The sequence below is a fragment of the Lissotriton helveticus genome, chromosome 1_1 (genome assembly GCF_964261635.1).
Source record: "Lissotriton helveticus chromosome 1_1, aLisHel1.1, whole genome shotgun sequence".
Lineage (NCBI taxonomy): Eukaryota > Metazoa > Chordata > Amphibia > Caudata > Salamandridae > Lissotriton > Lissotriton helveticus.
Genome location: NC_136057.1, coordinates 1,243,193,454 through 1,243,204,961, shown reverse-complemented (window position 1 = coordinate 1,243,204,961; position 11,508 = coordinate 1,243,193,454). Strand labels below are relative to the sequence as shown.

At 43.2% G+C, this 11,508-nt stretch overlaps 1 protein-coding gene across 1 annotated transcript in view; it reads right to left on the bottom strand.

Annotated features, from left to right (window-relative positions):
* Positions 1-239: 239 nt before the first annotated feature.
* Positions 240-11,508, bottom strand: part of ALG10 (ALG10 alpha-1,2-glucosyltransferase) — a 57,112-nt gene continuing 45,843 nt past the window's right edge. Inside the window, exons 2-3 of the mRNA XM_078679861.1 lie at positions 10,659-10,856; positions 240-3,432 (exon numbers count right to left, since the gene is read on the bottom strand). Of these exons, the coding sequence (XP_078535987.1) occupies positions 2,383-3,432; positions 10,659-10,856 (1,248 nt within the window). The 3' untranslated portion in view covers positions 240-2,382. The remainder of the gene's footprint in view (positions 3,433-10,658; positions 10,857-11,508) is intronic.

Sequence of the window (11,508 nt, the reverse complement as noted above, 5' to 3'; positions counted from 1 at the left end):
TTGGCTTGTTCGTCTTTGAAATAGTCCAAGTACAGGGATTGTAGACGTGTGGGCGTCGGACGAAGCAATTCGAGTTATTTATATATATATATATATATATATATATATATATATATATATATATATATGAAACACACTGTCGAGATCCCTTCATATTAAGGCAATAATAAGTGGGTTGTTGTCACATCAACTTGAACTGTACCGTTAAAAAAACTTAATAAACAATGGAGAAGACAGCATAGCTTACAGAACATTTACTTTATTGCTCAACATAACCGATGAAGACTGCACATAAATTACTAATTCCACTGCTGGTAACATTTAAATGTACGATATTTCCTACTGGCACTCCCTACACATCTCAGCCTGAAGTGAGTCCTTTTATAAGCAGACTTATTCAGGGCGCCAGAGTTTGTTTATCACGTTTTTTTGCAGTGCTGCACTAATTGCTGTCAACATTGTCTGAGGTCAGACCCAATTACGTTATATAATAACGAAGAAAACAGTTTATTTTAGAACAATAAGGAAGCCAGACTGTAGAAACAACATATCTAGAAAACACACATTCAAAGCAGCCTTCCAAAAATCGTCGCCACGACGTCACGCTGCCCTCCTCATCGCCAACCCCATTTCACCACCCCGTATCCAGTGTGATGAAACCAAATAGATTTCCAGGGTTCCAAAATCATTGAGCCTGTGTTAAAAGAGGGCATTTTATTTCAATAATATCTAGACGTAGTTGTGCACAGTCATAAATATTCCTGACAACTCCTCCTGAGCCACTTTCAACTGACTCTTCAAAAACGGTGTGACATTTCACTCCCAGCATTTCATATATCTCAAAGCTCTTCGGGGCATGAAGGGAGATCCAATATACTTCAATAACAACCGCGCAGCCCCCTCCCTCCCTCTCTCCCCCACTAAAGAGCATGGATGTTTTTACCAAATACCCGGTCTGCGCTACTCATACCCTATTACGGACACAATTACTTGGCTTTCCCTCCTCGTCCAGACTGTCTGCCTCTTGTCACAAACGTGACAGGCTGATGGCGAGGATTGTTTACTTGTCTTTTTGTAGAAGCCCGGGTACTAAATCTCTCCTCCCTCGCTGTCGACAAATACCTAGGCCCTGTCAACAATACAGGTGCAAGGCATACATGGACACGGGGGGAGAATTAAGGGCTTTTAACAGAGACCCTCCTGAGGTCTGTGTACTTTCAATCTAAAATAAGAACGTGCAGATGTACTTTTTGCAAGCTAAATGGAAAACATTTTCAGATTTACCAAAATAAAAGGGAAACTTGTTTTGTAAACCTCAACGAGGTCACTGCTGGTTTTAATTCAGCTCAACAAATGTGATCACTCCTCTAAAATGCATGTATTTAATTACTGCTGAGATGACCATAAAGTCATTGTAAGAAAACATGAACATTACAAATGTCATATTCGTACAAAAACAATATCCAGTCACTGGATAGTTCTAGCTATAAACGATCAAGACATGGCACAAGCCTGCCACCTCGTGTTGAAATTACAGAATACTGCTATAAGATCAGAACACATTGATGTCATTCTTGTTACACTGAAGTCATTTTAAATCAACGATTCGATAACAAACGAAAATTATCAAACAAATACGTACAAGCAATGTATCAAAGCTTGCAGTTACAGAATGAACATTATTTCCTGGACTACGTATTTAAAGTGGAAACATAACACAAATATTATTCCAATGTTCTACTGTGCGGGTTGCTATGGAAAAATAACAGACATGACGTTTAGAAGACCCAGTCATACTCTTCCAAGTAATACAAATCTTTCACACGTTACCTGTTTTAATATTTGTGCTGATCAATGGAAAAAAAATGATTTGGTTGGTTGTGAATCAAACAAACAAAAAAATCTAACTAATAAAAGAAGTTAAAACCATCCCTAAACCCCTCCGCAAAAACGTTAAGTATACGATGATGTGTTTTATTATTTACAGGTGTAAAAAAAAAAAGTGGTTTGTAACGCAAGGATGTTTTATGTTGGCTACATACTTCACAGTAAAACATCTTCCAAAGTCCAAAATAGCTTCCAAAGTCCAAAATAGCTTCAAGAAGTAAATCCTCTAGGAGAGCAAACAGGGTAGATGTGCACTTCCTTCAAATATATAAACTGGTGAGTTCGGTATGATGGCTGCAATTGTTGCATATTTCTTCCACATGATTAAAGCCAGCAGCCAATGGAGACCAAATGTTGAAAATACCATAGCTGGTCAGATTATCAGTGCGGTATCCCACTTCCCATTGGAAGAGGTCTATAACTTGGCCTGTGTAGAAGCATGATTAGGCATGTTACCCCACCAGCTATGTTTTTAAACCAGAATTATAAAAAGAGTTACCACATGAACCTCTGGGTTTCTTCACTATCCGGCCACTGAAAAGTTCGGTTTAGAAAAAGGTGCAAAGTCACAGCGTTTACGGCCCCGTACAATGTCAGTTCCAGCAGTAGTCTGGGCACCGAGGGGACCTGGACATTGAGCCTGTAAATGAGGTAGGGCAGTATAAAATAGCGGAACTCCAATAATTTCTGAGGAATCGTGGCCGCCAGCAAGCAGGCAAGAAACATCAAGTTCCAAAACACAGACTTGCCTTTCAGTTCATCGAGAACATTCCAACCAGCAAACACATAAACAGGGACAGCCACAAACTTTGCGAGCGCGTGCTTCTGGAAGATTCTTTGCCAGATATAGAAGGTGTAGTGCCGGTTATCTGCGAGCAAGTACTTGTGCACGTGGGTACATTGCCAGACAAGCAGCAGGCAGGCTGCAGTGAGGAGGAGGTAGCGGACAGGCTGCCTCCATACGGACTGAATGAAGTCTGCGATTCTACCAGGTGACAGCATGAGGCAAGGGAAGGAAAAGGCAAGGGTGAAGGCAAAAAAATAAAACAGTTGAGGGACGTTCAGACAGGCTTCATGGTTGCTCCTGTCTCCAACAACTATCCCACCATTAACAACTACAAAAACAACAAAAGTAAATATCACAACAAGGTATGGCCAAGTCAAAAAGGCGAGTGCCTTCAAGTTGGTGAATTTCATGAGGTGTTTAATGAGGAACTGCACCCCCCGCGCGGCTTCTGAAAGCGACCCCTTGGGTGGCGCTTGGCGCGCGTCCTTCAGCTCAGCTGTCCACGCGTCGCTTACCCGCTCGGCGACCAGGCTCCCTCCGCAGAAGAGCGTCCAGATGATGTTCGTCTGCCGAAACCAGACGGCGCCAAAACTCAGGAGCGCGGCGGTCTTGTGGTTTCCACAGAGGCACATGAAGTAGGAGAAGAGGACGAAAAAGGTGGAGCCCGCGTCCGTGTAGTAAAGGAATGTAAAAAAATAAAGAACAGGGAACATGGAAAGCGTGAACGCAGACAGGATTTTCTTGAAACTCGTAGCTCCCTGCAGAGGGAAACAGAAAAAGCAGCGTATTAAATAACGTTTTTGCTATACCATTTTCAAAGCAACTTGTATGAATATGTCATAGACTATTCAGCCAGGTTAACAGGAGAGAAATAACAGTTTCATTAAAAAAAAAGTAAAAGTCCTTATTTCGGGATTGGCAATTTTGTGTGAGCAAACAATAGGCAGATAGATTAGTAAAGGTTCATTAACCCCTTAGCTGTGGCGGCTATTCCACCGCAGCGCTAAGGGGGAGGCGGGGCAGCGCGGCGCTCCCGTACTAATGACGGAACCGCTCTGTCACGGCCCTCGGGTGGGCTGTGCTTGTGACGGAACGGTTCCGTCACAGCCCCGCCCGCTCTTTAGAACGTCAGCGCAGGCGCAGAATTCGCGCCGCGCAGACGCGGCGAGCGGGCCGTGACGGAACCGTTCTGTCACCAGCACAGCACAGCCCACCCGAGGCTTGTGACGGAACGGTTCCGTCACGAGCGCGTAAAGGGTTAAGGTGCTGATAAGCCACAATCTTTGCAATCAACGCGGTTTCAATAAAACATGTATTATTATGCTGAGGTATCACTGCTAATATTCCTGGAATAGATTTAGGCCCAGATCTCTGTACTGGGGTGAATGTATGACATTGTTCTGCATTCTATGGTGTAGCGCTCTAGTGGCTAGACCACGTGACCCAACAAGGCATGCTGGGAGCGGCGGTGGCCATCTTTTGCACAGGAGTATCTCTGTGCGGGAGTGACCATGGCGCTCTCCCTTATAGTTATAATAAAGATTCACCTGAACCACCACAATTCTGTTGCACGGTCTCATCAATTGCGGGAACCGGCTCCTACACATTCTGTCTATCAATTGCTATTTTTGCATTTGTCACTTCGAGTTTGACGGGTATGCCCAGACGTGGGTCCCGTGCTCTCCATGCCAATGGAGTCAAGCTATCCTGGCTGATGAGGGCGAAAGCCTGAAACTGGTCCTAGGATGCTTGTTTCCAGTCCAGGGAGGACCTGGCCTGGCAGTTCGGGCTGTTTCCATTAGCGCAGGGTCAAGACTGATTTGCATATGGCTGGATCTCAACTGGAATGGCATGGTGAGCAAAAAAACGATGGATTTAGGCCCAGATCTACCTACTGGGGTGAATATATGACATTGTTCTGCATTCTGTCCATCAATTGTTTATTTGCAATATTCCTGGAATAACAGGAAAATTGACATCCCAGATATGATAACGTATCAAAAATGTCACCTCTTTGTGCAATATTACAAGATTAGGTTAAATGAAAACAAGCATTGGCAAAGCCAATAGACTTGACACTATTCAAGCTCTGACGAAATAAATAAAAATGCCGCCTGAAATGCAAAACAATTTAGAAAAAAGTACTCCTCTATATAAACAATGCACAATAGTTCCTCATGCATTCCAGTGGAAGAATATAAACAAACAGCCAATAGAAAGGAGGTGAGACTAAAAAAACTCTTGTGAGGTGATGGAAGATGAGATTTGCAATGTCTTACATCAATGGCTGATGCTCCCTGACCCAAACAAGCCAATGACTAAAGGAGGCTGTGCCAAAGCCTCAAAATATTATCCACATAATACAACAAGTTTACCAGCAAAAATGCAATCACGTTTCCATGTCAAAAGTAGAAATTAAGAATTGGATATGTTCTTTCATGTTGTACAACATTTCATTTCCACAACCACTAGCATTTGTGGCATTTCATTTTTAAATGTTGTTAGGCTAGTCTACATCTGTTGCAAAGTCCACATTTTTGTAGAACAATTTACAATGTCAAACTTTGTAATATTGCTGTAAATGAAAATTGCCACAGCGCCCAGTACAGAATCAGCACAAAAAACGTTTAAGAGAGAAAAAGCATTTCAAGTCCTAAGGCCTATACTGTTCAATTAAAAGGCTACAATGGGGCATCCTGTGTATTCATACTTATTTAGAGTTTTTGTAAAGTGCTGAAAGTCGTCTTGATTACCTCAGAATGAACAGGTGATGACAAAAAACAGGTTACTGAGGAAAAGGGCACTTTAGAGTCCTAGCAGATAAGTGGGGACCATGACTGACATTTTCAGTCAATCAAGCAGGATTTCTAAAGTGCAACTAATCACCCAGAAGGGTATCCAGGCGCTGAGGGCCTTGCTGTTTCAGGTGGATTCAGTTTAACAGTCAGGTCTTGCATGCCTTTCAGAATTCTAAGAGAGGTGGAGGTCCCGAGGTGAAGGAGGAGGTTGTTCCAGGATTTAGCCACGAGGTAGGAGAAGGAGCGTTCTCCACTGTTGCTTCTGCGAATGGGGGGTGGGGGGGGCTAGGGAGAGGGGGGCGGAGCGAAGGTGTCTGGAAGGTTGGTGGAAACTCAGGCGATGGTTGATGTATGCTAGTTCTTGGTCGGGCTGGGCTTTGTAGGTGTGGATTAGCTTCCTTAATTGGCATCTCTTCTGTATGAGGAGCCAGTAGAGTTTCTTGAGGTGAGGGTTGGTGTGTTTGGAGAGGCCAAGGATGAGTCTGGCCACTGAGTTCTGTATGGTTTGCAGTCTCTTCAGAAGGTCAGTGGGGATTCCTGCATAGAGTGCATTGCCATTGTCCAGGCGGCTGGTGACTAGGGCTTGAATGACGGTTCTCCTGGTGTTGATGGGGAGCCATTTGATAATTTTCCGGAGAATGCTTAGAGTAAGGAAGCAAGCAGATGAGACCGTGTTGATCTGGCTTTTCATGGTGAGTTTGCTCTCCGGGATGATGTAGAGGTTGCAAGAATCGTCTGTTTGAGTGGGTGAGAGTCCTAGTTCGGAGTTGTCCTAGTTTCAATTGTCAACAATGGGCATGCCAGAATCTAAGGCCTCTTACACCAAGGGCTATCATTCTGGCCTTAAGCCTCTTAATTAGTCATGAGTTAGTCAGATGGGACTCAAATGATAGAGATTTCAGGTGAGGCATATTGAGCAGTATGTATTTTTTTGCTATTGTGGGCCACTGCCCCAATACACTTGGTGAACTTACATTTCATCCTAGCATCTACTTCCTGGTACTAGAGTGCTGTAAGGGAAGGTTTGATGTGATCCAGCTTGCAGAGATTTAAGCACATTCTGGCTGCCTGACTCTCGAATCTTTAGAGCCTGACCATAAGTTCCTTAAGAACGACAATGCAGATCATGTTCCATTAGTCAAGGTGTGCCATGGAAAGGGTTCTTATCAGCTACACATGATGGTCAGTATGGAATAGGAGATGAGGAGGTTGGCGATGGGCCAATACTTTCTTAGATTCGTAAAATATGCAGATGTTGTTTCAGGAGGGGTATGATGAATATATGTTTCAAGGATACAGTAATGATTCCAGAGTAGATGGAGGCAATAATCATATTTGCAGGGCCTTTAGCAAGAGAAGGGAGGAATTGTGTGGGTAAGCACCACTTCATTGTCAACAGGTTTTAAAGCACTTGTGTTAAAGGGTAAAGTATGAGAAGGTAAGATGGTTGCTCACAATTATTAGAGATGGACCTGCAAAATTTGGCAATTTTGGGCATTGAAGAGCTGAAGTAGGTTTTCACAATGTTACCAGTGTATGTGAGGTTTGCCTTTCCAGGCTTCTGGGATTATTCTTTCGTGGGAGATACAGAATATTTCATTAGCATTGACTTTTGAGCTTGCTATTTACACATTTTTAGTTCAGCTAATTCTTCAGTAAACCACCTACTGACTAATTTGGTGCCCATATTGGCTGTTCTAGCTTTAGCTGGTGCTAGGATGTCTGGAGAAGACCACATTTTGTCGTAGAGGTTGTCAAACATGATTCTGGTTTCAAGCGAGTCTAGTTGGTTGAATCTGCTAGTACTGCAGATAGAGTCAAATTCCTCTGTGCTTATGTTGTTAAGATGTGTAATAGGGACATCGTTTCAGATGCATGTGATAGGCTAAGTTTTGGTTTGACAGATTGATAAGAGTTAAAAGGTTGAGCCAAAATGATTGGTGACCGAACTGTCATTTCAGAAATTTCAAGAGTAAGTGTGTGCATCAGAGATCCAATATATGTCTCACTATACACCTGGGGCCAATCACCTCGAACTGGGTGTTGAGAGCTTCCTATTATCAAGGAGGTCTGCATTTGGTTTAGAATCTGACCTGTCAACCAATACATTGAAGTCTTCTGTGGCATGTAATAATATTTAGAGTCCTCAAACAAAAAACATACTATCAGAGTTACACATTTCCTGAAATAATTGGATTTAGTATACATTAGCAAAGGGTTGAGTTGGATTTAGTATACATTAGCAAAGGATTGAGTTTTCTTAACATCATTTCAGATAGTTACCAATCTGATGCGTGAATCCAGCCTCAACTCCTAGTCTTCTGTCAGCAAACACATTTCTACAGTATGTTTGTGGAGAAGTGTGGCTCAGGGGTTAGAGGCAGCAGACCCGGAAGCTGAGATCGGTCCTGGACCAGGGTTCAATTCCCCGCCTTGGCGGAGTCTTGGGCTAAAAATTCCACGGACTCGATAATTCTCGCCCCGGTGCCTCCTCGACTCACGGGTTCACACTCTGCGACTCTGGGCAATAGCTTGCTTAATCTCCACAACGGCCCCTCGCGGCGGGATGCCTGACTTTCACCTTGTGGATACCCTGCTATCTCACAGGGGAATACCAGGAAGGGTTCCCTAAGCAAGCGCCGGGAAACCCACTGCGGGTAGCTGTGCGCTATATAAGCTCAACTACATTTACATTTACATTTACCGAAGCATGTCCTTTGCATTTGTTGGTGATAACTACTAGAACCTTATAGAACAACATTAGTAAATGAACATGTACTTGTTCAGAGTCAGGTATATATGTAACTCTGCGGCTACAGGTCCAATTCTTGAGATGTCACACAGATGTGCAGATAGCCTGCAGTACACTGCTGAAGTAAGCTCTGGCCTCAGTACACATTCAGACTCAACATACGGGGTGAGGGGGTGAAGCCATTCCATGCACCCAGCACCTGCTTGGAATGATGAGAAGTTAAGCTGAGCGGAGTCCAATGTCGGCGACATTGAGCTCATTAGCGAAGCAACTGTACTTTTCCTATGCAAAATACAACTTGATCATAGCCACTGATTCCTTAACACAGACTCTATATATACATAATACAACACATGCTTAAGAGAGGAACAATCGAGACATATACCTGGTCAACAATCTGTGTAGTCAATGACATAGGATTGCATTCTTGTTTAAAGGCTACTTTGGTGTCTTGCCTGACACATATAACATTCACACAAAGGGAGAATTTGTGTATATTTGTAAGGATTGTGACTACAGCGTGTGTCTGTGTGTTGTAATCGTACAACAACCAAAAAACACTTTTAGGACAACATAGGATTCTGTGAAGACACAGTCTCTTTTTTAGGTGCACAGGATTGTTACATGTTGTCAATAAAATATGATGAATTAGGATACAGGCCACATTTTGCATTTGCTTGTAGCAAATCATAACGCCATAGCGAATGAGGAAGGTCAAATTGTTTTGGCAATAGAAGCTACACAAAAAAAAGAACAGAGAAACTGAACGAAATGGTCATTTGGTGATATAGTATGCCATAATAGCATGGACCATTGTCTATACTGATAACATGTAATCTCTCAATTGATATTTATAAAGGTACACATAGATGTATATTCAAGGATGGATTTACATTTTACATATAGATGCTCAACCATATGATCTTTGACGCATCTTGGGAGCTTTTGACTGACTTGGTTTCAGCAGTCCATTTATATTGACAATTGTGAACTGCATAATGGCTCGGCATATGCATGTTTGTCTACTGCACCATCTTGCCACAGCCTTAATGAGTAAATAGTCATCACAATAAAAAATAATTGCTCTAGCCTGCCAGTCTTGGTTTGTCTCGAGGGTTATCCAATCATCCCTTCGGTGCGTGCACACATCAACACCTCCTTCCAATTGTGGTGGTTTTGATTGCTTTGTCAATGACAGGCAGTGTGAGGCAAACAGAATCCTACCACCCGCCCCCAGACAACTATACACACAGCACTGTCCTTCAGCGTTTGGTTGATGCAGAACAGATCTGCCTGTGCTGAAAACTTTCTGCTCGTGGAGACTGATTTCCCACTTCTAGCAGCTACAGACCATGCCAGAACATTAGCCCAAAGCACATTCGTGTATGTATATATATATATATATATATATATATATATATATATATATATATATATATATATATATATATATATATATATATATGCACCTCACCTGTAACCAACTTAGGTCTTGATTCACAACGGTAAACTTACACTTTTGTATACCTTTACTATTTTCGGGGTATTCACAAAGTACGAGTTTAATTTCACTAATAGTAATTTTATGACTGCAGTGACTCTGCACATAAAAAATAGTCCTGTCCTATCAATTTATATGCGTAGTTCTCCGCCGTCGTAAACTTAGTGTTAGGAACATTAAACTCGATTTCTAAGGTGAACCACTCTATGAGCATTTCAATAGTTAGGACGAGTGAGAAACTAATGTGTAAGGAGGTGCAGGACAAAGTAACATTCAACAAACATAAGCGCAACCCAGGCAGGGTGATAATAGAGGCTGGAGGGTAGGGGCCGGTCTCCTCGAGGGACTGTAGTCTCGGTTTTTCCTGTGGAATGCCACAGTCCGTCTTGATGGGTTTATCATACGGTGAAACAGCCGGAAAATAAATAATTGGCTCCGCGTTACATCTTTGCAGTTCGCCCCTTGTTTATTTCCGGGAGAGTCGAGCGGCTCAGTTTACGCAGAAATTACAGTGGAACTGCAGCAACAATGCATTCACAAGCTCCCTTGAAGTGACTATCTACAGAGAGAACACAGTGAAAACTTATTTTAAGCAAGCGAGGCTGCGCTGCATAGTTCAGACACTCGCCGCTGTCTTTCATTTTCACATCACAGAAGCGCCATCCGCGAGACGTAAACAGTTGGAAAGTCGGATTAAATATGCTTTTGATTATTTTTTTCCCCTAAAATAAAGCGCTTCCATTAAAATACATTTTCTTTAGCTTCACTCCCGCGTGTGCACGGCCGAATACAAAAACCTTCGCATCAGAAGGTACAAACATCAAAAGCCCCCTGTTTACTGTTTATTTATAACGCTCGCTGGCTGCCAACAAAACAACCTCAGCGCCACTGCTGGTCCGGTTTAAGGGGTGTGCTTTGTGTCTGGTACCGTACCTTGTCTTTGTAGTGGATTCTGCAGACGAGTGAGTACAGCAGGTAAAGGTTGCCGACGCTGAAGAGAAGGTTCACGAAGCGGAGCATGGCGGCGGAGCAGACCACACTCGCAGGCCATCCCAGGAGCCAGGCCGCTGGCTTCACGATGCCAATGGACACCAGGTACAGGCCGGGCAAAGTAGTGATCATGGGGTCCCACTGTAACAAACACAAGCAACAGAGAGAGGAACGCAGACGACAAAAAGAGAAGAAGGAAGAGTATTACTGACATGGAATGAGACACAGGGCGAAGGCTTGAGAATGCATGCATGAACCACAGTGAGCATGGACAGTGAGCCAAATTAGGTTTCAAAATACACACTGCGAAAAGAACACGCAATTAGCTCCAGTTTCCTCTCATAGTAAGGAGGGCATCCCTGAAACTTCCATAAACGGTTTGGCACCCTTGGATGTTACTAGCATGCCAACTTGAAGACCATTCCATGCAAAAACCAGATATTACTCCAGACACTCTGTTTGGAGTAAGCGTGTAGAAAACAACATATGTGTAGTACACTGATCACATCCCATAAGGATGACTCCCTTAAGTCTGGTTTGTGAGGTGCAGCTTGAGTCCTGTGGCACAATGAGCATGGGTGCACCAGTCTGAAGTTGTGCTCTCTTGATAGGGGACCTGGCCTGGCCAATTGGGCAGGAGTGTTCCTATTGGAGCAGGACCATGAATGATTTGCATACGGCAACCACCTGAAGAGGCATGGTAGGCATTAAACCGATGGGCTGTGGCCCATACTAAATACCATTTGCTGACACTAAAACAAGTAATCCATCCATTTTTTGTTTTCCTCAGCCT